Raw genomic sequence first — 27,599 nt, 5'->3', positions numbered from 1 at the left:
TAAAGACCATGGGCAGGAACCTCCCTAGCGGTTCAGTGGTTAAGACTGCACTTCCAATGCAGGGGGTGAGGGTTTGATCCCTAGTAAGGGAACTAGGCTCCACAAGCTGCACAGTGTGGCCAAAAACACACAAAAAAATCCCCAAAACCATGGGCAGCCAGGGCCAGGACAATGGGGCGTGTAGTTTCATCAGATGTCCAGACTTGGACTTCAGAAGAGCTCACCTTAATCTGTTCTTGTGCCATGTCTATGAGACAGTTTCGGGACTGTGAGAGTCCCTGGTATCCCCTTGTTGCACCACAAACTCACTGACTAACCTCAGGTGGGCCATTCCTCCCTCTGGATTTCAGTTTCCCCATCCCTAAGACAAAGGAATCACCTATAAAGCATTTCTCAGGGACTGCATTTTACTCTTTCACTTACAACTTTTTTTGAAAAGGACAGAGGGAATTTGATTTACTCCTTGACTTGTTCCAGTGAGAATTTTCAGGAGGCTTAAAAGACAGTGTTACAGACTTGACATGTCTGTAGGAAGTAGATAAGAGAGATGAAGGGAGCAGGAAAACAAAGATAGGGAGGCAGAGATGAGGCTATTATGCCAAATCCACGCCAGATGCATCTACCTTTGCGGTGGGGAGGAGGCTGCAGACAGCAGAGGAGGCGGCGGCTCAGGAATTTCACTGCAGCAGAAGCCAAAAAGGTCCATGATCAGACACACAACGTGTGTCCCCAAGAGGCAGGCAGACAGACTGCGTGAGAGAAGCTGCTTAATGTTAGTCAGCTTTTTTTTTTTTTTGGTAATTGGAGTATAGTTACTTTACAACACTGTGTTAGTTTCTGCTGTACAGTAAAGCGAATCAGCTACATGCGTACATATATCCCCTCCCTTCTGGACCTCACTCCCCACCCTCCACCCCACCTGTCTAAGTCACTGCAGAGCACCGAGCTGAGCTCTCTACCCTCAGGTTCCCACCAGCCATCCATCTGACACATGGCAGTGCACACAAGTCCACCCCAATCTCCCAGGCCATCTCGCCACCCCGTGTCCACACATCCATTCCCTACGTCAGCATCTCTAGTCCTGCCTGGCAAATAGGTTCATCTGTACCACTTTCCTAGATTTCACACGTATGCGTTAATAGACGATATTTGTTTTTCTCTTTCTGTGTATGGGTCCATCTATGTCTCTACAAATGATCCAGTTTTGTTCTTTTTTAAGGCTGAGTAATATCCCTAACCAGTCAATCGTAAAGAAAATCAACCTTGAATATTCACTGGAAGGACAGATGCTGAAGCTGAAGCTCCAATACTTTGGCCACCTGATGGGAAAGATTGAAGGCAAGAGAAGGGGATGACAGAGGATGAGATGATTGGAGGGCGTCACTGACTCAATAGGCATGAGTTTGAGTAAGCTCCAGGAGTTGGTGATGGACAGGGAGACCTGGTGTGCTGTGGTTCATGGGGTCACAAAGAGTCGGACATGAGTTGGCAACTGAACAACAAAAACAAAATATCCCTAATGTTAATCTGTCTCCGAAATTTAAACTGTAAACATAGTTACACACACACACACACACACACACACACACATATATATATATATATACCTTTTTTTTTTTTCCCCCAAAATTAGAGATCAGTTAACTTAGAAAACCAACTCTAACCAACCTGGGCAGCTGGCTAGAGTGAGGTGGTCCCCATGTGATTTACAAGGAGTATCCCCTGAACAATTTAGAAAGCTAAGAACAGAGCAATCTGCACTGTGGTCCTGCCTGGGTTCCATCAAAGACACCAAGAAGCCTGAGTGCAGGTAGCAATCATGGACCCACCCTCCTCCAGGTGCAGCCAGGAGCCTACCAAAGGCCCCCCTCCATCAAGGAGAGAGGGTTCAGCGGAGGCTACTACTTACTGAAGAAACAATGAAGCCTGTGGAGCAGAGGCAGAACAATAAATACTTCTGCAATGCTACCAGGAAGCCTGAGCTCACTTTCTTTGCCTTGGCACTGAGCTGAATATTGATTAGAAATCCTCTCCAACCGTGACATTCAAGAGAACTGGTGGCCAGGGCTCAGATCAGCAAGGCACCAGCCTCTGGGCTCTGCTCTTTCTTCAGTAGTGAAACCCATGGCCATCTGCAGTATAAAGACAGGGTCAAGGTCAGAGCTGGGAGGGTCTGCTGGCCCCAACACCTGGGCTTCCCAGGGACCAGCTGGAGAGGCAGCTCAGCTGTGTTTTCTGAGGACCGCACCCTTGCAGCACCCACGTTAAGACTTGTAAAAATCGAATTATAACACAAATACAGTAAAGTGCATGACGAGCTTAAATTTTAAGTGTGGGGCTTGTTGAATGTTTACATCTTTAAATACCCATGTAACCACCGCCAGATAGAAAAGAAACCCTTTCAGCATCTCACAAGGTTCTTTCCCAATCAATACACCCAAATCACTTTTGTGGCTATAGGCTCTTTTATCGCAGTGTACCGGTCCATTGTATGGCTAGACCAAAATTTATTTCTCCTTGACTGATGTATGGACTACTTCCTCCAGGTTGAGGCTGTTATGAGTAAAAGAGCCTCCTATTGTGGATATTCCTATTATAGATTTTTTTTAAATGAGTCTTACTGGCATAGAATGTACATATTATAAAATTCACCCTGTTAGAAGTGTACCATTCAACAGTTGTTCAGTATGGGAAATTCCGTGGAAGTCCAATGGTTAGCACTCGCTGCTTTCACTGCCATGGCATATGTTCAGACCCTGACTGGGGAACTGAGGTTCCACAAGCTGCACGGTGTGGCAAAAAAAAAAAAAAAAGTTTTTTACTCTATTCAGAATCATGGGACCATCACCTCTAACTCCCTACCACCATACGTGCCTTGCTGCGGGTATATGTCTTCATTTCTCGTGGGTATAAACCAAGAGTGAGGCTGCCTAGTCATAACAAATCTTGTTTAGCATCAGTGTTTTCTAAACCAGGCATTATTTCAAATCCTCACCCACACTTGGTATTGTCAGTCTCTTTAATTTTAGCCATTCTGGTGGGTGTGTGGCTCTAAGTCACATTTAAAACCATTTCTGTCTCAAATCCCCATTCTCTGACAACCAATCTAGCACAGACTGAAAGCTGCATTTCCCTCCTGAAGGCTCATCCATCAACCTTTAGGACTGCTGCTTCCTCTTTTGCTTTCTTTTTTAGAAAAGACATCTGTGACTTCCAAAATGTTAGATCAAATGATAAATTAGGTTCCTTGAGTTACTTGAAAAAAGAACTTTAAAACCTATGATGCCACTTGAATCTGGTCATTTTAAATTCCTTTTGACACTAGATTGTCAAACCGGAACAAAGCAGAAGTGAAGGTTTTCTAATGATACAAGTCAGCAGCGCTCAAATTGTAGCCAAATCCAAAATACAAAGAGTACTTCAAACATTTCCCCATCTGCAAGGGAAAAGCTTATTCCTTTCAATTAATATGAGCAAACTTTAATTGCTCAACATACATTATTTCCAGCAAAGGTCCGTGTAGTCAGAGCTATGGTTTTTCCAGTAGTCGTGTACGGACAGGAGAGTTGGACCAAAAAGAAGGCTGAGCACCGAAGAATTGATGCTTTCAAACTGTGGTGCTAGAGAAGACTCTTGAGAGTCCCTTGAACAGCAAGGAGATCAAACCAGTCAATCATAAAGGAAATCAACCCTGAATATTCATTGGAAGGACTGATGCTGAAACTGAATGTAATACTTTGGCCACCTAATGCGAAGAGCCCACTCATTGGGAAAGACCCTGATGCTGGGGAAGATTGAGGGCAGGAAGAGAAGGGGATGACAGAGGATAAGATGGTTGAATGGCATCACCGACTCTACGGACATGAGTTTGTGCAAACTTTGGGAGACAGTGAAGGACAAGGAAGCCAGGCGTGCTGCAGTCCACAGGGTCGCCAAGAGTCAGACAGGACTAAGCAGCTGAGCAACAACAACAGTACATTATTTCATATAATCCCTGTAATATTTCTGTGAAAGTTGTACAATTATTCCCATTTTACAGATGAGAAAACTGATACATCCAGAGGCTAAGGAATCTTTTCAGTTACATTGTTGGAGAGTGGGATATTTTTCCAATCCTCTGTCTCCAAAATGCTGGGCTCTTTGTCACTTCCCTCTGCTGTCTCATCTTCTCAGCCTGGACTGTGACAGGTCACTCTATGAATCTCTGTTGAATATATCAACTTCCCACAGAGCAACTTGAAAAAAATTTTTTTTCAGGGAAAAGAAAACCCTTATAGGAGGTGTGAGTATTGAAATGGAGTCATGATTATATAATTCTTAGAGTGAACAGTCAACTGTCTAAGCATAACTTGAAAATAAGAATAAGCGTGACTGGCTTCACAGAAGATGCGTTAGGACTTGACTGGATCTGAGTGGTTCACATGGTGAAGCTCAGCTCAGATGTCAGAGCAGGGATACACCAGTAGAAGACACACCATTTCCCTGGGCTCAGAACTGGGCTGGCTTTTCCCTTCAGGTGAGAGTCAGCGATGTGCTCACCACCTCAAGGCTTGCATTCCTATCTTATAAACCCTCCTGTAAGCAGTGTCATTACTCCTGTTCCAAACTGCCAAACGTATGCTCCCACCTGACCATGCCAGAGCTGTTTACTTCTCTCTGTGTACCCTGAAAATGTTAGGATTTGGTGGGAGGGAGGTTCAAGAGAGAGGGAATACATATATACATGGAGCTGATTTGTTGTATAATAGAAACTAACACAACATTGTAAAGTAATTATACTTCAATAAAAAATAATAAATGAAGAAACTCTGTAGGAGCCTATGGGAAAAAAATCTAAGAAAGAGTGGATACATATGTTAATACAGGCACAACCGATTCCCTTTGCTGTAGAGCAGACACTAACACGACACTGTAAATCAACCATGTCCTCAGGTGCATGCTAAGTCCTGTCCGACTCTGAGACCCCATGGACTGTAGCCCTCCAGGCTCCTCTGTCCATGGGATTCTCCAGGCAAGAATACTGGAGTAGGTTGCCATGCCCTCCTCCAGGGGATCTTCCTGACCCAGGGATCAAACCTATTTCTCTTGCATCTTCTGCATTGGCAGACACATTCTTTACCATTAGTGCCACTTGGGAAGCCCTAAATCAACCATACTCTAATAAAAAAAAATTTTTTTTTTAAAGATAAACAATACAGGTTTGTTAGGATTTGGGAGCTCAACACTTTGAGAGGGAACATTTTGGCAATTATTCCATTTCCCTTTTCATTGGAATACACTTGATATGTTCTGTCCTTCACAGATAGCTAGAATACTCAAGGCATTAGCAAAGAAGTTCATTTCAAATAACTGAAGGAGGGGTGCCTCCTTGTATCCCCTGCAACACCCCCAGAAGTCACATGACAAGAAGACAGATGTGGGAATGTAGCCAGAGACAGCCTGTTCCCGTCATAATCTTCTCATAATCACTACCCCAAATCCCCAGATGTGCACAGAAACAATCAAATACAATTACACCTGTGTTCTAACACGTGGTCAAATGTGGTCTAGCTTACATAATATCTGCTTCCCAGATGGCGCCAGTGATAAAGAACCCAACTGCTAATGCAGGAGATGCAGGTTCAATCCCTGGGTCAGGAAGATCCCCTTGAGGAGGGCATGGCAACCCACTCCAATATTCTTGTCTGGAGAATCCCATGGACAGAGGAGCCTGGCAGGCTACAGCCCATAAGGTCACAAAGAATTGGACACAAATGAAGCGACTTAGTACATCTTACATAACATCAGGCAATTAACTGCTGATTGTAAAAAGCCTTTTCTGCCACACATTTGACTAACAGACTGGCTGTTTTGGCGTCACATAACAGCTTGTGTTCAATACTGAGCTGCCTTAGAGAAAAACAAAAACAACATCAGAAATCTCAACCTAAAGAGCCACTGGGCCACTTTAAAGTGCCGATAGAGAGTCGGGGTGAGGGGGCAGCGGCGGGGTGGGGGAAGCAAGTTTGGACTAGTTTTTGTAAGGGAGGGCATTTTCAAGAGAAAAAAAATGAGCAAATGACTATGCGATGTTGGTTGCTCAGGCATGTTAGTTGCTCTTTGAGACCCCATGGACTGTAACCCGTCATGCTTCTCTGTCCATGAAGTTCTCCAGGAAAGAATACTGGAGTGGGTTGCCTTTCCCTTCTCTAGGGAATCTTCCCTGACCTGGGGATCGAATCTGGGTCTCCCGCATTGCAGGCAGATTCTTTATCATCTGAGCCACTGGAACTTTAGGTAAATTCCACTTTGGGGGATAAAACAGGAGAACAAGTATGGGGCAAGATCCAGTGGGGTACTTGGGGGCTCCGGGGAACCAGGTCACCAAGATGTTTCTAAGGCACTGTGGGAGAGAGAAGTTATTTGCCCCAAATGGCACCAAGTAGATGTCTACTAAGTTTTTCAAATCCACATGTCATTCTTTTCTATTATCACATGTCAAAACTTAGCTTTCCCAGGACTTCCCTAGTGGTCCACTGGTTAAGACTCCAAGCGCCCAATGCAGCAGGCCTGGGTTCCATCCCTGGTCGCAAGTAAGACCTGGCACAGCCAAACATTTTAAAAAACAAAACAACAACAAAAAACTTAGCTTTCCCATAATGAAAGTTTGCTCCTTCTGATTTCCCAAAAACTGCTTTATTTTATTAGCTCTGACTGCCAGCTCGTTCTCCAGTGACACAGGCCTGAAGCTTGCCCTCTGGTTTGGGCACATGCAGATGGTGACGTACACCCTGCTAATTGCCTTGTGTCCAGCCACACCCTGGGGAACTTGGATCTAATGACTGGGACAAAAGATCTTCATAAGGAAAAATGAACTCAAACAGGATTAATGGCACAGCTAAAGACAGAGGCACATACATTTTAAGAGCATAACTGGGGGCAGTGGAAGGGACTTTACAAGAAATGTGCAGAATTGTACACTTCTGATCTGAGTGCACAAGCCTGCAAAGAGGCATAAAATCAGCATTCACCCAGCCATCATTTATTGTATCCACAATGAACCAAGGAAACACCAATTTATTCCCACAGCGGACGCCTTGTAAACTTTCCCAATTAACTGCCCTTTGTATTGCCAATAACTTTAATTTCAGTTCAGTTCAGTTCAGTCACTCAGTCGTGTCCGACTCTTTGCGACCCCATGAATCGCAGCACGCCAGGCCTCCCTGTCCATCACCATCTCCTGGAGTTCACTCAGACTCATGTCCATCGAGTCCGTGATGCCATCCAGCCATCGCATCCTCTGTCGTCCCCTTCTCCTCCTGCCCTCAATCCCTCCCAGCATCAGAGTCTTTTCCAATGAGTCAACTCTTTGCATGAGGTGCCAAAGTACTGGAGTTTCAGCTTTAGCATCATTCCTTCCAAAGAAATCCCAGGGCTGATATCCTTCAGAATGGACTGGTTGGATCTCCTTGCAGTCCAAGGGACTCTCAAGAGTCTTCTCCAACACCACAGTTCAAAAGCATCAATTCTTTGGCGCTCAGCCTTCTTCACAGTCCAACTCTCACATCCATACATGATCACAAGAAAAACCATAGCCTTGACTAGACAGACCTTAGTCGGCAAAGTAATGTCCCTGCTTTTGAATATGCTATCTAGGTTGGTCATAACTTTCCTTCCAAGGAGTAAGCGTCTTTTAATTTCATGGCTGCAGTCACCATCTGCGGTGATTTTGGAGCTCAAAAAAATAAAGTCTGACACTGTTTCCACTGTTTCCCCGTCTATTTCCCATGAAGTGATGGGACCGGATGCCATGATCTTCGTTTTCTGAATGTTGAGCTTTAAGCCAACTTTTTCACTCTCCTCTTTCACTTTCATCAAGAGGCTTTTTAGCTCCTCTTCACTTTCTGCCATAAGGGTGGTAGGTATTATAAATTATCTTGGATACTGACAGAATTCCTATAAACCTTGCAGTCAGAATATGGGCAGAAATTCCGGGTATTTCCTTTAAAGCAAATTCATTCAGGTCAAAAGTTGAGAAGTCCAGAATCGTTATCACATTTTTGCAGCAGAGAACACTGTGATGATCAATAGCACTAAAAATAGCCCAGAAAAAAATCAGGAGTTCATAATGGGAAACAAGAAAAAACAACAACCTTATCCAAAATAGCAAAATGTCCATTAACATCACTCACTTCCCTAGGAATTATTTTGACAAAAGGAAATGGAATTTAATTTCCCCCCCTCAGTCCAAAACTGTATTTCCCCTCTCACGTGTCCTCTGGGAAAACCTTGCTTATAAACGAATAATTCCCAGATAACCAGCTTCTTGCTGACTGTTTCCATATAGTTCAACAAACACAGAGCAGCTTCTGAACTTGCTATTTCACGCTCCCATCGCCTCAGCGGTGATGTCATGGAAAGACATAGACATGTTATTATTGCCCAGTTAGAGACTGTAAAGGAAATTATGCTGCTGCCTCTAAGTTTCCATTTTCCATGAAAAATTTTTTCTCATTGCCCTAGCCACTTAGACTGTGAAAAAGAAAAATGATTTAATTAGGAAACAGTCATGATTAGATTTTGTAAGCGCACTCTTTCAACATAAAAGTTACAGCTAAAAAGAAAAATTGAAAAAAAAAAAAAAGCTACAGCTACATTGGGTTGAATAATTTCTTTTCATCAGACCATTCTGGAACACATCAAGGTGCTGAATAACAGCTTGAGGAAGAAAATAAAGAAATATGAACTGCTACCCAGAAAGTAATCTGTTGAAATGAGATTTTAAATGTGACAGGAAGAACGAGTGAGGAGTCTAAAGAAGCTGAGAAAATAGGAAGAAATGCAAATCCCAAAGTGAGGGGAAGGGCTTCCTAGGTGGCACAGTGGTTAAAGAATCTGCCTGCCAATGCAGGAGACACAGGAGACTCAAGTTCGATCCCTGGGTCGTGAAGATCCCTTGGAGTAGGAAATGGCAACCCATTCCAGTATTCTTGCCTGGAGAATCCCATGGACAGAGGAGCCTGGTAGGCTACAGTCCATGGCATCACAAAGAGTCAGACATGACTGAGCACGCAATACCAGTAATCAACTGAGGGGAGTAACCTTCTCTTTGGGGATTACCTTTTACCACCTAGGAAGCGGGAAAGACAGCAACGGGCTCTCCACACCAACAGATGGTGATGAAGATGATGGGGATGATGATGATAAGGAGAAAGAAGTAACAGTGTTTGTTTCAGCAGCACATATACTAAACCAGAATGACATGGAGAAGGATGACAGGCAAATTCACAAAGCAAATCTATATTTTCTGTAACTATGGGAGGTAAGGGATGTAACTAAATATATTGTGGTGATCTTTTGTATATATGAATATCAAATCGCCACGTTGCACATCTTAAACTAATACCATGCCATGTGACAGTTACATTTGTATGAAACTGGAAAAAAAAAAAAAAGTAAGAGTTGTAACAGAATAGGAAGTAGAAGACAGAGGAGAACTAACACTCTGTTCAGTGTAGACTAGAACTAGAGAGAGCAAAGTGTGATGGGGATCACAACTGTACTTCCAGGACCTTTCTGCAATCTGTGTGTATGTGCGCAAACAAGCATGTATGCACCAGAAACTGAATCTACATCTATTCCAGAACCTGAAGGATTTGTTTACTTGTCACTTTCTCAGAAGTTCAAGGTATGACTTCATGTTAAGCTCTGAAACTTTCCTGCAAATACATCAGAAAAAAAAATTTGATGGAAAAAAATTATGTTATTTAAAAGTTATGAAATCTGTGTGATTCCATTATAAAAGACACTAGGCTGCTTCTTCTTTCTCATTTTTTGCAGTTCTACCAGAAACAGCAAGCATTTCCCCCATGGTCTTGGGAGACATTTGAAAATTCCAAACACCAAACCATCACAGCATCTGTTGAGGACATTTTCACAAGTTCATCCTATACTTAACACACGTTGAAACTCCCTTAGCCAAGCTTCCTTCTCAGTTCAATATCTTGGCAATAGGTCAAGAGAAATGTCAACATATGACTGGGAAAAAGGAAGATGCCAGGTCATGCTCCCGAGACCTGGCCAAACACCCTGAGCAAGAGGAGGTCAAAACTCAGAACAATTCCTATCCACTCAAGAGTTCTTCCTAAGGATAAATCAAAAGAAGGCTGCTACTTCCCAGCACAACTTTCTCAACTCTTTTAAGAGAAACTCCTAAATGGAAAACAGTTCAGGACTGCGGTCCTTTTACTACACAAGGATGTGTTGTTATGGAGACAGCTCTGCAGGCTCCCTTGGCAACCCCAGTGTATAATTAAGTCTGGTGGTCACAGAACAGCCAGAGGTGGTCTCCACGGAGACCAAAAAACACACATTTTCACAGGCACAGCAACTGCTCTGAATCAATGACTCTTTATATAGGCAGAAAAACATTGTGAATGTTACATCAATTGCATCTTTGTTAGGCAGTGTCTCATGAAATATGCTGTGAGAGAGTCTATTCTCCTGAGCTTTGATCTCTGAGCAGAGCCTGGAGCATGCAGTTCCCAACTCAATTCACAATCTAGAACCAGCAAATATAAATGGGAAATGCAGACTCAGGAAAGCATGGGTTAATCTGGTGGAAGAATTAAACCAGGGGTCGACAGGGCCAAGGAGGGCCTATCAGCTGCTCAACACTCACTATTCCAGGGCTGTCTAAATATTATCCAACCCTCTCTGAAAGTAGACATTATTATTATATTTGTTTATAGATGAGAAAACAAAGCACACACCTAGAAAGTATGGCCACGCTGGGACTCAGAGCTAGTTCATAAATTCAGTCTTGGTCGGGGTTTAAGCGATTCTACGCCATGCTCTGTGTTTGCATAGCACTCTGTGGTTTATCCTTACATGCATTATCTCACAGGGGCTTCTCAGGTGGTGCTAGTGGTAAATAACCTGCCTTCCAGTGCAGGAGATGCTGGAGACACAGGTTTGATCCCAGGGTTGGGAAGATCCCCTGGAGGAGAGCATGATAACCCACTCCAGTATTCCTGCCTGGAGAATCCCATGGACAGAAGAGCCTGGTGGGCTACAGTCCATGGGGTCACAAACAGTTGGATATGACTAAGCATGCATGCAGCAACAACAAAAAGCAATAACAAAGACTCTAAATAAGAACACAGATGAACATTCTGGTATAATGTTTATACATATCTTATGGCCTTTATACATAATGTATGTATGGCCTTTATACATTATCTTCCCAAGGAGAAGATGGAATTTGATAATAGAGATGAAAGGAAGTCCGATGGCTAAGTGGCTTGCTACTTTATTCTGATCAGTTCTATGAAAGACTTTTAAAATCTGGCACACGTCTTACTAAGTAGGCACTGACAATCAATGATATGGTTCCCAGCAGATCTTCATAATAGATAATCCTACAATTGGATGTAGATGCCATCAGCATTTAGTCCCAAGTATGAGCCATTCCCTGTCAGAATCATGTTTTTTAATTATCTTTCTATCTTCTGGTCCAGATCCCTTGCTTTATGGACAAAAAAATTGAGGACTAAAAGGGTTCAATGCATCGTGATCAAAGTCAGACTTTCCTCCCCTGAATTCCCGGGAATCCCAGTTCCTCTGCCACGTGACTCAGAGAACAGCCTGTCTACCTTCCCATGAGTGCATGTGTGCTCAGCCATGTCTGACTCTTTGCAACCCCATGGACTGTAGCCCACCGGGTTCCTCTGGCTTGATTTGTCATTTCCTCCTACAGGGATCTTCCCAACCCAAGGATGGATCCTGCATCTACAGCATCTCTGGCACTTGCAGGCAGATTCTTTACCACTGAGCTACCTGGGAAGCCCTCTACCTTCAAGTAAAGCCCAGGATAAAGGTCTTACATTTCCCTCCTCCCACTCCTTCCACTTCCCTTTGAAACTTATTTTCCAAAATTTCTCCTCATTCTCTAGCATCATGAAATCTCTGTATCAGGGTGTCTCCTTTTCTACTTTCAAGCTCACCCAAGTCCCTCTTTTCCTAGAAAAGAAGTTATCTTCATTAGCTCTGCCCACCACCAGTCACAATCTTCTCTCCACATCTTAGGTATTGTTGAGTGTTTATGATCCCCCCTGCCCCCCTCCCACTCCTGCCCTTTTCCTTAAACTGTTTCCACATAGCCTAGCAAAGTGTCTGCTCTAGACTCTTCTCAGTGTGATCCCTTTGACCTTTGGGTGGCATTCTGCTTTACTCCTTACAATTCTCCTTTAGACTTCCCTGCTCTGAACTTCTCTGATCCCCTCTACCTTCCAGCTATGACTTTTCTTTCCTGCTCATTATTGGCCCCTGGTATCTAAGTTTCTCCCAGGCTAAGTCCTAGGACTCTGCTCTGCTCTCCTCAAATCCTTTCACTCTCTTAGTGGATAGGTTTCACTCTCTTGATGGATAGGTTTTCTTGATTTCAACTGCATCTTTCTATAGGCGAAGCCCAAATGGACAAATCCCTGAACACTCACCTACATTTCACCCCATGTTTCCAACACAAAAGAGCTCCATGCAGATGTTTTATCACTATACACATCTGTCTAAAATATATATTGCCAGCTTTCTTCTAAAGGATGTTCTTTCATAATCACCCCCATTTCTGTTTATTAAGGCCACAGATCTCGTTTGTCTCTAGCAAAAACTTTGGAGCCATCTGTCACCTTCCATATTCATCACTGGGCTTCCCCCGTGGCTCAGTGGCAAAGAATCCACCAGTCAATGCAGGAGATGCAGGTTCTATTCCTGGGCTGGGGAAATCCCCTTGAGAAGGAAATGGCATCCCACTCTAGTATTCTCATCTGGGAAGTCCCATGGACATAGGAGCCTGGTGGGCTACAGTCAATGGGATCGCAAAGAATTGGACACGACTTAGTGACTAAACAATAACAAACAGCAATATTCATCATTCCTTTGTCCAAACTATCCCTCAAATCTGTTCTAAAATGATCTGAGTCTTTGTTAGCTAATTGTATCATATCACATACCAGTTATAGGACAAATTGTATAATTAAAATTTATTTTCCTTCTAATTATAAGTCAGGCTTCCCAGGTGGCTGAGTGGTAAAGAATCCACCTGCCAATGCAGGAGATGCAGGACACTCAGGTTCCATCAAATTGTAAGTCAAGTCTGACCTTTCACCTTTCTTCCTGCCATCTCTACCTTGATTCTCCTCTCTTCTAAATGCTTGGACGTCATTTCCAATCTGTCTTAAGCACTGTCACCTTATTAATCTGCTTAAAACATTACCTTCAGGGGACCTCCCTGGTGGCCTAGTGGTTAGGATTCCAGGCTTTCACTGCCATGACTCGGGCTCAATCCCTGGTCAGGAAACTGAGATCCCACAAGCCATGAGGTGCATCAAAAAAAAAAAAACCCTTGGTCAGTCTCATTCAAAAGTCCACAATGGTCTCTGTGGCTTGGCTTTTAGGGACTCCTATAAACTGACTCTTCTGTGCCCAATTTTCTCCTACTCCCCCAAAGTTCCTCCCAGTCTAGTTAAATGTATTTCTTCCCATACATGCATACCAGTGTTCACTGCAGCATTATTTACAATAACCAAGACATGGAAGCAACCTAAATGTCCATTGACAGAGGATGGATAAAGAAGATGAGGTATATATATACAGCAGAATATTACTCAGCCATAAAAAGGGAAATAATGCCATCTGCAGCAACATGGACGGACCTAGAGACTCTCATACTAAGTGAAGTAAGTCAGACAGAGAAAGACAAATATTATATGATATCACCTGTATATGTAATCTAAAAAATAATACAGATGACTCTATATACAAAATAGACTCACAGGCAAAGAAAACAAACTTACGATTACCAAGGGGGGAAGGGGAGGGATAAACCGGAAGATTGGAATTGACACATACACACTACTATACTCAAAATAGATAACTAGTAAGAAGCTACTACACAGCACGCATTGAGAACTCTACTCAATACTCTGTAATGACCTATATGGGAAAATAATCTAACAATGAGTGGATATATGTATAACTAACTCACTTTTCTGTACAGCAGAAACTCAACATTGTAAATCAACCATGCACGCATGCCTGCCAAGTTGCGTCAGTCTTGTCTGACTCTGCAATCCCATGAACTGCAAACCACCAGGCTCCTCTGTCCATGGGATTCTTCAGGCAAGAATACTGGAGTGGGCTGCCATGTCCTCCTCCAGGGGATCTTCCCAACCCAGGGATCAAACTTGTGTCTATTAACAGGATTCTTTACCGTCTGAGCCACCAGGGAGGACTAACATAGGCAGAAGCCCTCAGAAATTGTACCCCAGAAAAGTGAAGGATCAGATTGAGGGTCAGTAACTAGAGATGAGTCCCTGAAGACCAACCTGAAGCACATGGGCTCTGAGAACCCTGAACACAAGAGCTCCTGAGGTGGGTTCTCCACCCTCTCCCTCCCTCTTACCTTAGCAAAGAAAATCCAGGCTGCGCACTGCCCCGGGGCCATAAGGCTTTTTAGCTTCATGGTGCTGAACATGAGAAAGAATCCTAAAAATCCGCTGCAAGGAGAAAATAGACTTTTTAAAGTGAGACTTATCTTCCTATAGCCAGTAGCTATTTTCTGTGACATTTTTAATTTACCTTTACAAACATTAGTCAATTTTTAGTTATTACAACACCTCTATCTCACCTCTGTTTTCTAGTGATCTCTGGATAAAAACATCAAAAGTTAAAAAAACCCATTAAACTCTGCTATGCCAAGGAGCTATGATGAGATCATTTCCCTGGAGGTGGGGAGTGGGTACATAAATCTGGGAGATATCTGGGCAAATCATGAAAGAAAAAAAAATCTGGAGGACAGTATCTCCTGCTCCCTCCTATAATACTTCTGGAGCTTGGTGTTTGCCAAGGCAGAGCTTCAACTTTTTTTTTTTTTTTTTTCAAGCAAACAAACTGTTAGGAAAAGACTTCCAAGGAAACACTCATCATATGAAGTCAGAGGGTGTGGACTGGCCCCTAGGTTCAAGGTAAGAACTGAGGGAACTCTGCTCAATGTTAAGTGGCAGCCTAGATGGGAGGGGTGTTTGGGGGAGAACAGATAAATGTATGGCTTAGTCCCTTTGCTGTCCACCTGAAACAATTATTTAGTCAGCTATACTCCAATGTAAAATAAGAAGTTTAAACAAAAACGAATCTAAAGGGGTTGTTGTTGTTCAGTTGCTAAGTCGGACTGCAGCACCCCAGGCCTCCTTGACCTTTACTATCTCTTGGAGTTTGCTCACACTCATGTCCATTGAGTTGGTGATGCCATCCAACCATCTCATCCTCTGTTTCCCCCTTCTCCTCCCACCTTCAATCTTTCCCAGCATCAGGGTCTTTTCCAATGAGTCGGCTCTTCGCATCAGGTGGCCACAGTATTACAGCTTCACCTTCAGCATTGGTCCTTCCAAATGAATATACAGGGTTGATTTCCTTTAGGATCGACTGGTTTGATCTCCTTGCTGTTCAAGGGGAAGGCTGCATAACAGAAGTCCCCCAAAATAAGGGGATTTACACAGAAGAGATGCATTGGGAATAAAGCCTGAAAGAGCCCTCACTTCCCAAGGGGACCTGAGACTGGCCTTCCAGGGGTTTGACCTCTATGTATCTCCTCCTGTGTACTTTCAGGGGTGTCGGGTGCCATCCTGCCATCTGACCTCTATTATGGGCTCTGGGGTGTGGCTCCCACCCAGCTCATGAGCCCTGAGAGGGAGGGGTCCCATCTTGGGCGTCTCTGTATTTCCTGAACAGACTCAAACAAGGTGCCTTGGTCTCAGCAGGCATTACATAAGTGTCTTGACAGGTGTACTTAGAAGTGAGTTGAACTGATTAAACACACCTAAGGCCAGATTTCACAGACATACGCGCCTTCACTTCATTAGATTTGATGAGCTCACATTTTTGGGGCAGAACCAGAGACGGGGATTAGGTTTCCTCTGTGTACAATCCAGCCCGTTTGGCCGAACAGCCTGCAAAGTTTCCACAGGTCTGTCTCTGCAGGCATGGGAGCCAGGAGCCCAGCCCGCTCTGGATTAAGGCATTGAGTCACCCTGACAGGATCCCCTGTGGGGAAGCAGGAGCCTGGGAATCCGGTGACCTGCAATTCTGTTCCTGGCTGTGCTCACCGACCCTTGTAACCTTGACCAAATCCCCATTTTTCCCCCTTTTTTTCTTGCCCCAGGTTCAGTTATATGTTCTCAAAGCAGGAATAAGGATGGTCATTTCATCCCACCTGAGGGGAATCAGATCTCCAAAAGAGAAAGGCTCCCCAGCCCCAAGTCTCATTTCACTAACAAGCAAACTAAGGCAGAGACACAATTAGGGTCCAGGTTTCCTGGCTCTTCCAAAGCTCTCCGTGGCCCTTCAGACCTGTGGAAATGTGCTCTCGGCTGGAGAGACGGAGTGAGACGCTCCGGGTGCCTGTGACTGCAAGGCTGGCAGGGGTCAGTGAGGTGGCCGACCCTCCAGGGTTCCTCTTGGTGGCATCCATGCCCCGCAGCCCCATCATCACAGGTGCCTGGCTCTCACCCGCCATACCTCAGTCCGCTTGGGGCTCCTCCTGTCCTCTCCTGAGGGCACGGTTCCATGTCGACCCTTCCCCTCAGCACAGACTCTGCGAGGACTGAGCTACCCCTGGTCTGTGACCAACATGCTCCTGAAAGTACCCATGAGTCCTTCCCATCACCTGACTTCCATGTCGGTTAATCATTTCTAAATGATTCATGGATCCTGCCCTCATCCAGCTCTTCTACTTCCAGCTTGCCTACCCCTCGATGTGGAGGCAGTCTTAAAAAGCACTGGGCGGACCCCCAGGAGTGAGGGAGCCTGGGGCTCCCTATTAATGGGGCCTCTGACCCCTCAGGCCTCCATGACCCCTCCTGAGCTCCCCCAGGACCTCTGAAGGTGACCGCTTGTAGTCTGAGATACAGTTATAGGGGAGCCTTGAGGTGATGTGGGGAAAACTGAGACATTCTTTTTTTTTTAATTTTACTTTTTTTTTTTTTAATTTTTGGCTGTGCTGGGTCTTTGTTGTTGCACACAGGCTTTCTCTAGTTGCAGTGAGTGGTGGCAGTGGGAGTGCTACTCTCTCCTTGTGGAGCAGGGGCTATAGGGCATACAGGCTTAGTTGCCCCATGGCACGTGGAATCTTCCCAGATCATGGATTTAAACCCATGTCCCCCGCATTGGCAGGTGGATTCTTAACCACTGGACCAACAGGGAGGTTCCGACACATTCTTAAAAGAGGGTAAGCTCTGTGTGTGCTAAAGTGAGATGCAGAACGTAATAGAGAGTCAAACTAACTCAAGTAAAGATTTCCAAATCTTTTAAATGAAAAAACCTGATTTTTCATGTTGGGTTACGAGACAGCTTAAAAGGGACAGAAATGGAGGCAGAAGATCACCCCACAAAGCCATCACCCATGGGCCGTGAACTCTGCTGCTCTGATCAAATTAACCAAACCTGGTACCCTCCCTCCACATCCTGGTCACCCAATACGGCCAAATAACCAGGCTCAAAGGGAAGCAAGCCCATGGACACTCGCACCACAAATCCTAGCTAACAGGCAAGTGACAAGGCCTGAGCAAAGAGACAGGAACTGAGCAGATGAATTCTGTCAGTGCTTTCCTAAAACTTCTCTGAAGATGATTTTTTTAAAAAAAATCATTCTGAGCCTCAAATGCAGAAAAGTGTTAGCACTCAGCCATGTCCAACTCTTTTGCGACCCCACGGACTGTAGCCCACCAGGTACCTCTGTCCATGGGATTCTCCAGTCAAGAATACTAGAGTGGGTAGCCATTCCCTTTTCAAGGGGATCTTTCCCACCCAGGGATCGAACCTGGGTCTCCTGAAACTCCTGCATTGCAGGTAGATTCTTTACCATCTGAGCCACCTCTATAATATTGAGTCTGTGTGTGTGCTAACACACCCCCCATCAGAAACAGCACCTAGCCTGCATATTAGCTTTTGACTCTGTGAAGAATCACTGCTTCACAAGGCACAACCTCTTTTGTGTGGGAACAAGTAGTCTGGCTTTCATGCAGCAATTGCTCCTGGTCTGTTGACATTCTATTTACAGATAATAATAATGCCCACCATTGCTGGGCTGGGCAAGATGCTTAGAACTTTATGTACCTTATTTAATATACACAGTCATCCTGTATTGGTTTGATCTTTTCATTTTACAGATGAGAAAACTAAACTAAGGTTTGAGAGAACTAGGATAACTTGCCCAAAGACACAAAGGAGCAAACAGCAAAGCTGGAATTCAACCCTAGTCTTTAAATATATCAGAATCCATGTTTTTGAGACTTCCCTGGTGGTCCAGAGGCTGACTCTGCACTCCCAATGCAGGCAGCCTGGCTTTGATCCCTGGTCAGGGGACTAGATCCCACATGCTGCAACTAAGACCTGGAGCTGCCAAATAAATACGTCAGAATAATGTAAAATAAAAATAATGATAAAAAAAAGAGAACCCATCCTTTGAGATTATCCACAGAAGCTTTTCCATTTCTCAGCACAAGAAAGTCAAGTGAAGTGGGGCTCATGCAGGAAAGAGGGTGGGTAGGAGGGGATGAATTTCTGTTTATCTGTGATGCTCAGACATTCAGTCATGTCCAACTCTTTGCAACCCCATGGACTGTAGCCGGCCCCGTTCTTCGGTCCATGGGATTCTTTAGGCCAGAATACTGGAGTGGGTTGCCATGCCCTCCTCCAAGAAATCTTCTCGATCCAGGGATTGAACCCATGTCTCCTGCATTTCCTGCACTGGCAGGTGGATTCTTTATCAGTAGCACCATAAATGTATCCATCTAATTGGTCCACATCTCTGATCCTTCCCAAAGCCAAATATTAGGGATCACCTTGTGGTCTAGATAGCTCCTAGCTGTTGGTTTCAAAATCTGTCTCTCAGAGTCTTAGGGTTCAGTCAAGGTTTTTTGGAGGTCTCCCCTTAGAAACAAGAGAGAAGTCAAGGCAGAAGCTGACAAGGTGTGAGTCTGCACCCGAATCTCGCCTTGAACTGAATCAGTTTCATCATTTTTACACACTGAAGTTCTGTTTAAGAACTGCTTGTGGGAGAGAAAAAAAGTGGGAGAGTTTGCTCACTCCTGCAGTTCTGAAAACCACTGCTCTGGCCAAGAAAATTATTCAGGACAGGGGACCTCGCAGGTCCCAGGCCAGCTCTGAGCATCCAAGAATGTCCTTTAACAGCCCTCTGATGGCCGAGGGGGGAATCTTCCTCATTGGCACCAGGTACCATTTTCTTCTGCTGCACATTCAGGCAGTGAGCCTGGGCTTCACAAAGACACAGGTGGTAGTACAGAAACATAGAGATCCACAGTGTGAGGGGCTTTACGAGCTGGGATTACCTGGCACAGCAGCTGCCGTGGAATCTGTAGAAATACAGGAACGGAAAGTCCAGGACGCTGAAGAGATCACCTGGTGGAAACAGCAAGAGTTGACCCACAAGGCCCGAAAGCCCCCTGCCCCCAGCTGCCCAGAAATGCACTATATCAGCGAATTCACTCCAGCATTTGAGGGTCTCTATGTCATCAGCACTGTCTTAATATATTAATAGGAGTATGATGTGCTGTGCTAAGTCGCTTTAGTCGCATCTGACTCTTTGCGACCCCATGGGCTGTAGCCCACCAGGCTCCTCTGTCCATGGGATTCAGGCAAGAATACTGGAGTGGGTTGCCATGCCCTCCCTCAGGGGATCTTCCCAACCCAGGCATCGAACCTGCGTCTCTTGCATCTCCTGCACTGGCAGGCAGGTTCTTTACCACTAGAGCCACTGGGAAGCCCAAGTATGATGACAGTTATCACCCATTTAGTGAGAGCCTGCCCTGAGCAGGACTCTGTGCTAAAAGCTTTCCGTACATTGGTTTTTCAATCCTTGGAGCAATCTGTGAGGCTTTCTTATCCCCATTTCAACTGGAGCTCAGAGAAGTGAAGCGTCTGAGATTGCACAACTCTTGAACTCTGGAGCCAGACCATGGACCCTGGTCACTCCAAACGCTAAGATCTTTACTCTTCACCCGGCAGCCACCTCTGCCTCAGCCAGAGTATAGGACAAAAAGAATCTTTTTTTTTTTCTAAGATTTTTCTTTTTTTTTTTTTCTTATATCTAAAAAAGGATCATGAGTGCATGCCTCTGACATCTTCTCTCATTTTTGTGTTTTAATTACCACACAAAGAGAGCAGGGGCCAACGGCCATGCATACTCATTTTAGTTTAAGGTCCAAAGGGTACATTTATTTCTAGTGAAGTAAGTTCATTCTTTTAGTTCCACTTGGTGCAAGAGGAAAATCACACATATTGGCTGCTTCCCTCTCTGGAATTTGAACTTGGTCACAAACAAGAAGTCAGGAGATTAAAAAAGCAGAAAGCCTTCCAAAAATGTCCAGAGAGAAGGAATTAAGCATTTCCACAGCAGAGAGCCTAATCCTTCCAAATCTCGGGTTTCTGAGATTCTGGAGGCGCCAGGCCTTCAAGACCCCCAGGCCTGGGTCTGTCTCTCAGTTCTGGATGGTCTGGAGCCAGAAAGGCTGATTTTCCTGAGTATTCACAGCACAGTAGGGGCAGAGGAACATTCTTCATCCCTTTTTCTTTTTTTAATTTTTTAATTAGAGGATAATTGCTTTACAACTGCTGTGCTGGTTTCTGCCATACACCAGCATGAATCAGCCATAGGTATACACACGTCCCCTCCCTCCTGAACCTCCTCCTACCTCCCACCCCATCCCACCTCTCTAGTTTGTCACAGAGCACCAGATTTGAGCTCCCAGTGAATTTCCACTGGCTGGTACTAATGAACCTATTTGCAAGACAGCAATGGAGAGGCAGACATATAGAACAGACTTGTGGACAATCGGCGGGCGAAAGAGAGGGTGGGATGAATTGAGAGAGTAGCATTGAGACATATACATTACCATATGTAAAATTAGATCACTAAGCTTATTAACCAAGAGTTTCAGAACAAAAGACACAGTGCATGCTACACTTCCTCAGCCTTAGATAATCTCGAATGGTCCCTTCGCTGTTCATCTGAAACTATCACAAGATTGTTAATTGGCTATACCCCAATACAAAATGATTTTGGTGTTAAAAAATTTAAATTAAAAAAAATGATCTCAAATATTCCACCATCAATTGGGAAAGAAAGGTGTGAATTCCATTTCTCTGGAAGGTTGCTTTTTTTCTACCGTAACTATCATGATTTTGTTTGGTTTGGTTGATGCATATGTACCTCCATTTAAAGTGAGAGGGTCTTCAAGGATCTGGTTTTCTTACAGCCCAGCAAAAGGCTAAGGGTTTTGTTTCTCTTTATATTCGGCCCCACTGAACACCTCTGTCGTCTACTCTAGACTTATTTGGGTGGAGGGACTTTGTAACCAACATCAGGCCCAGACGTGCAAAGTGCATGAAGAGCTCCGCTGCTTCTGAAGGCCCTTTTCTTCCAGAAGCGACAGCCAGGGTATCCTTGAGCATCCGGATCCTAGCGGGCGGCCCCAAGCCCCTGCCGGGAGGGAGGGTGGAAGGATGTTCTCCAAGGCTTTGTTCTGTCTCTTTGGCGGCTGTTGGTTCTTGGCTTTTTCCCAACCTCCCTTTCAGAGTGAGGGAGACTGCAGTACAGTCAGTGTGATCAGGAGGACTAGGCAGAGAGGAATACATTAAACGCACACCTCATATTTCCTTGGGTGCTACCACCTCACTCAGGGGAGGTGAACTGGGCTCCTGGTGCCCAGAACAGGGAGATGGGAGCAAGGGGTGGTCTTGATGGCCCAGCCCAAGCTGTGGAGAGATCTGAAGGGCAGTGGAGTGGTCATGAGTAGATAGGGAGGGAGGAAGATAAAGCAAAAAAAAATCACCATCCCAGGGAATTGACCAGTTACATAATAATCCTCACCCAAATCCTAAAAAATTGATCACATACATTACTGAGAGCAAGAAAGAGCATAGCTGGCTCTTCTCGTTGAGCCATTTCTAAAACCTCCACACATTTGTCATGTAGTTGATCCCATGACGGTCTCTTCTAGAACCATCCCGTTCTTGACAGCAACGATTCTGTGATTATTCATCACTTGTATCCATTGTGTTAGGGCCATCTCTGACAAATAACAAGAGCTAGTGAACCAAGAGTATCCGGGAGACCTCAACACCTCCTGCTTTCCCTACAGAGAATGTTCCAAACACCTTCCACTTGGTTCTGCTGGTCTTCAATCTGAAGTTTTATGTTAGTCGCTAAGTTATGTCCAACTCTTTGTGACCCCATGGACTGTAGCCCACCAGGCTCCTCTATCCCTGGGATTCTTCAAGAAAGAATACTGGAGTGGGTTGCCATTTCCTTCTCCAGGGGATCTTCCCGATCCAGGGATGAAATCTGGGCATCCTGCATTGCAGGCAGATTCTTTATGGTCTGAGCCACCAGGGAAGCCCAATCAATCTCAAATCGACCCCCAATGCTTCTCCTCTGATGACTTTAGTTGGCCTCTTTTTTCACTTTAACAGAGAGGGTGTACACCAGCTTCTCAACTATGCTACAAAATTAGCCCTAAAGATCTTACAGTATGTGGCTGGCTGGACCCAACCACAAAAGAACTAAACCCAGGAGCCTAAAAAAGGTATAAGGATGCTCAAAAGACAACATTCCTTCACAGCTAGTGCAGAACACCCACTTTAAGCACAAAGTAAGTGGTCCAAGCACTGTAAACTTATCTTGTGGCATCAACACACTGCTTACACACCAAGGTCTGAGTTAAGCCTTCATCCTCATACTCCACGGTTAAAATTCTGCTGACTCTCTGAGGGAGTGAATCCCATCTCTCTGAAGATAATGGAGCATGAAATTGCTACAGTGAAAAGTGTGGCAACGATCTTATTACATCCAAGAACAATTGATATTTGAACAGCAGGAAAATTTCCTCTCACCACATTTCAGTCCTCAGAATCAGTGGGAAAGCAGAAGGTCAGTTCCAAGATGTAGTGAGTACTGTTGGCTTTATCTCAGTACTAGCAATAGACACCAGGTGACAAGGTCACTTCTGGTCAGATTCCTGCAAGTCCTCTTGCCCTTCTGGTTCTAAGAAATGTTCTCTCTTGAAAATGCCACCGCAGAGGGACCTCACACAAAGAGGAAATGCAAACTTTCAAACAGAGGAAGAATTTCTTTTCCCTACTCTTACCTAAAATAGTCCCAGGGGAAGCAAGGTTCCAAGATTCTTGGAGCTTCTGCATGAACTGTGACTTTGAAAGATTAGAAGGAGATGTAGACCCCACTCACCAAGAAGCAAACCAAATGCCTGAAAGGGGAGAAGCATCAGGGTCTGCACCCAGGACACAGAGAACTGCTACCTGGTCCCTACCTACCACCCCATCTCAGTGCACCCCAAAAGTGTGTGTCTAAGCCACACCATCTGCATCACAGGAAAGCTTATCCTTCTAGCTACTCAGGAGTGAGTGAGAAGGGCAGCTCAGTCAAAAGCACTACTGAGAGACCATCACCCACCTAGGAGAGCAGCTAACATAAGACAGACAACACCAAAGGCTGGTGAAGACATGGAGGAACCAGGAGCCTCATGCACTATGGTGCGTGCTACCATGTTAAGTCACTTCAGTCATGTCTGACTCTTTGCAACGCTATGGACTATAGCCTGCTAGGCTCCTCTGTCCTAGGGATTCTCCAAGCAAGAATACTGGAGAGGGTTTCCACGCCCTCCTCCAGGGGATCTTCCCACCCCAGGGATCAAACCTGCATCTTTTATGTCTCCTGCATTGGCAGGCGGGTTCTTTACCACTAGCTGCTGGGTGGGAGGTAAAATGGTACAAATGTTTTAGAAAACTGGCACTTTATTTCAAGGGTAAACATATGACTACTCTAAGCCCCAGAAATTCTACTCCTAGGTATTTATCCAAGAGGACTGAAAACTAAGTCTACAAAAAGTCTTTTATGAGAATGTTAATGGCAACTTTATTTATACCAGCCCTAATCTGAAACAATTCATGTGCGTATCATCGAGTGAATGGATAAACAAAAGGTTCATACACTGGCACACTCATCAGCAATAAAGGGAACAGACTAGTGAGACACACAACAACCTGGATGAACCTCAACACTCTGCTGAAGGCAAGAGCCAGACACAAAAGAATCCTTCCTATGTGTTTCAATTTGTATGAGACTCTCAAATAGACAGAACTTATGTATGGCAACAGAAATCAGATCAGTAGGGGCTTCTGGTGGTTGGTAAGAAGGGAGTGACTACGAAGAGGCACGAGAAGACTTTCTGGAGTAACAGATGTTTTCTATATCTTGATAGAGGTGTGAGTTACATGGGTGTGTACCTTTGTCAAAACTGATCAAGCTGTACATTTAAGAATATGCATTTCCTTTGTGTAAATCATATTTCAGTTTTAAAATGTTTTGAAAGTACTACCAAATAATGAAGACACAAGTAAAAAAAAAAAAGAGGTAAGACAAAACCAAAAAGGATAAAGCCCTGTTTTAAAATGTCAGAAATTAACAGAAGGTATTCCCTGGCAGTCCAGTGGTTAGGACTCAGCTTCTACTGCAAGGAGCACAGGTTCCATCCCTAGTTAGGGAACTAAGATCCCACAGGTGGTACAAAACGGCCAAGAGGAAAAAAGAAGGAAATTAACAGAGCCTTAAAAAAAAAGAAAAAGACTGCACCCATGGGTCCTGACTCTTACTGTATCTTAATTGGTGCAGATATAAGGAGTCTTGAAAGCACTCTGGCTGACCCACACCCAGTCTATGAGGTGGACATTTCACACGGAAAGTGTAATAAGCAAGCAGGAAAGAATGAAGTGTCCCCTCTGTCTTAAAAATGGGCTAGACTACCAATAGGGCTGGGTCCTATGAGAAAGCTAACACACCGGCAGGAACCGGAGCTGCTCAATCAGGGCAGTACTTGGACACTTCTGGAGGAGAGGGAGTTTCCTCCCGTTTCAGTTGCTTACACTTTGTAATTAACCTTATGGTCCTATGAGAAAACATCACCAAGACCCATCAGAGAGTTTAGGTCAAGTGACCAGGCTTTATAAAACTGGGAAAAACTGATCTCCAAGGGATCTCCTAGATGCTGAGCTTCTGTAATCTCGCACACCAAATTCCTACCTTAATATCTACCTGCCTTAATTATCTAGTCTAACAAACCTGTGTGCTTTTTGAAACAGGGGGCTGCTGTTTGAGCTGCACAAAGTTGTGCATTATACAACTTTGTTCCAAACAACTGCACTGTTAATATAGACCACAGTTTTATTTGTTACCAATTCACATAAAAGTAGGAGGAAATGGCAATCCACCCCAGCATTCCTGCCTGAAGACTCTCATGGACAGAGGAGCCTGGTGGGGGATACAGTCCATGGGGTCGCAAAGCGTTGGACACCACTGAGTGACTGAGCAAGCGCACACATGCGCAGGGACAGTGAATTCCATGACGGAGCATTAAGAGCAGTTCAAGTATGGGGGCCATTCCTGACACCCTGGAAGGCAGCCGCTTTCTCTTACAAAATTTCCCTCAGAGATATAAGCAGGGTCAGAGCACTGGGTCAGTGGGCAATGTAAGACAAACAAATAAACAAAATCTTACCTGTGGGGTGAGCTGCTAAAGCCAGGAGCACCGCACTGAAAAAGAAACAGCAGACTGGTGAAGAAAGCTTCGCCAGCACTGAGAAAACAACATCCATCCTACTTGGAAACAGTGAGACTTGCCTAAAAGCAAATTATCCTCACTGAATGTTCTCATTCTGATGAAATCTAACTTATCAGGAAGAGTGTGAGAATCTCCTGAAATATCTCAAGTTTTGGTAAAAGGGCTGGATCTCCTATGATGATTCTGAGGGTCCACACTCTTCTCTGAGCATCAGCCATACCATGAATGATCACCATAGCCCGATAATCTAAAGAGTGTCTTTGTCAGCGAAACAAAGCAGACTCTAAATTACAAAGAGGCTGCAGCCTAAACGCTAGCTGTTCAATGTGAGCTAAATCTACTTGTGAGCTAAATCACAAAATTAACTACAGAAGGAGTGTTAGATTTCCAAGAAACTAATCCACAACATGATCCATGCCACCCACCCTTGCCTGAAAACTTCCTGGACCAATCTGTAGTTGATGCTATAAGGGACAATGCAGGTCATACCTGTTCGGCTCTCTCCCATCTTCCTCTCTGGAAACCTGTGCCATCTCGCAGTGCCTGTCTACAAGCACTTTTGTGTGGCCCTAAGCCCACCTTCCATACCCTCTTCTATCAAAACTCACGCTACCAGGCAGCTGGTTTAGTTGGCGGTAGGAATAAAACCTTGTATTCAAATAGAAGAAAGAATGTTTGTTTTAATGTTGGATGGCCTCACTCTGATTCTTAACCCTGCAGACACATCTGAATAGCCCAGTATCCTGGCTAGTATCTCTAAGGGGCATCCATGGTTTCACTTTGTCACGGCTCCTGGAAGCTATAAAGTACCAGGGCTGAGAACCACTGCCTCGGATCTGCAGTTGGTGACATTACAGGAAAGTAGAAGAGGCCAGTTTTACAGGGAAACCAGTGTGAGTTCATCAGCCCTGCCCTGCCCTGCTCTTGAGTTACCTCCCAGCACCATTTCTGATTTTCTGACAGCTCCCAGAGGAGCAGCATCACAGAAAGAAGCAAGAAGAGAGGAGGGTCAGGACAAAGGCCATGGAGAATAGTCACATTCTGGCCATTCAGAAGTTGTAGGTTTGTAAGATAAGTGTTTACATGCAGCTGTAAAAAAACATACACCCCACAAACAAGACGAGCTTTTCTATCCTTCACACAGGCTGTCTGCTTGCTGTCTCTTCTTTCTCCAGAAAGCACATACCCTCTACATACCCCATTATTCTAGCTCACTGGATCCCCTTCCACTTATAACTTCAGCAGCGGAAGTTATTGCTATTATGGTAGGATGTGAGGGACCCCTTTTCCATCCCAAAATATCTCCCAGGGCCTGGCATGGCATCCCAAATGCCATCATCAGCATCACCCTAAATGGTGACTCTAAAAGAAAAGACTAGGGGGTAAAAATAAATCATTAAATAAAAGAGTTGGTTCTCTAGTCCACGTCTGGAAATTTGTAAATATAATGTCACGCCTTCCTAATTCCTACACTGTGATGGCCTTGGGAGCAAGAACCATATTTTATTCATCTTTGGCTCTCAAGGATTTAGCGGGGCCAGAGGCATAGCAGGTTCTCTCTGTGTTTTCAAACCAGCAGAGAGATCAAACCAGCAGGCAGAGGTCCAGACAGATCTGACCAACTGCAGATCTTTGGGTTTGGATGCTCAGGGCCTGTGGCAAATCGAATCTCAGCCCTGGTTCACCTTCTTCACTTGTACTGAAAAGAAGACTTAGAAACAGAATCAGCAGTCTGAGGCAGGAAGCCTTGAGCATCAGGCTCCCCGGCAGTGAAACCCTCACATGGGGAGGAGGCAGAAGAACTAGCAGGTGGGGGTGGTCACAGTGGCTTGATTTTCCATCCCCTTAACCCTCTGCTGCTGCTTGAATTGGCTATAAGTTCGGGGGGTGGGGGGTGAATAACTGTTTAAAGTG

The 27,599-nt window shown here is 44.7% G+C and overlaps 1 protein-coding gene across 8 annotated transcripts in view; it reads right to left on the bottom strand.

The window, feature by feature from the left end:
* The window catches only part of TMEM241 (transmembrane protein 241), a 116,520-nt gene that overhangs the window by 29,594 nt on the left and 59,327 nt on the right, over window positions 1-27,599 (bottom strand). For 5 of the 8 annotated variants that reach the window (XR_011252402.1, XM_069569026.1, XM_069569027.1 and 2 more), the window contains 3 exons: window positions 25,623-25,657; window positions 19,383-19,452; window positions 14,441-14,534 (listed from right to left, as the gene is read on the bottom strand). Coding sequence is in view for 5 of the 8 variants with exons in the window: in XM_069569026.1 (XP_069425127.1) it covers window positions 14,441-14,534; window positions 19,383-19,452; window positions 25,623-25,657 (199 nt within the window). In the remaining 3 variants the exon portion in view is untranslated. Of the gene's footprint in view, window positions 1-623; window positions 750-7,005; window positions 8,073-14,440; window positions 14,535-19,382; window positions 19,453-25,622; window positions 25,658-27,599 lie in introns of those variants that run through there. The other 3 variants (XR_011252400.1, XR_011252401.1, XM_069569028.1) reach the window with 2 other exon arrangements.

This window comes from Ovis canadensis, chromosome 23, assembly GCF_042477335.2.
Source record: "Ovis canadensis isolate MfBH-ARS-UI-01 breed Bighorn chromosome 23, ARS-UI_OviCan_v2, whole genome shotgun sequence".
Classification (NCBI taxonomy): domain Eukaryota; kingdom Metazoa; phylum Chordata; class Mammalia; order Artiodactyla; family Bovidae; genus Ovis; species Ovis canadensis.
The sequence above is the reverse complement of the archived record's forward strand: the minus strand, read 5'-3'. Positions and strand labels throughout refer to the sequence as shown.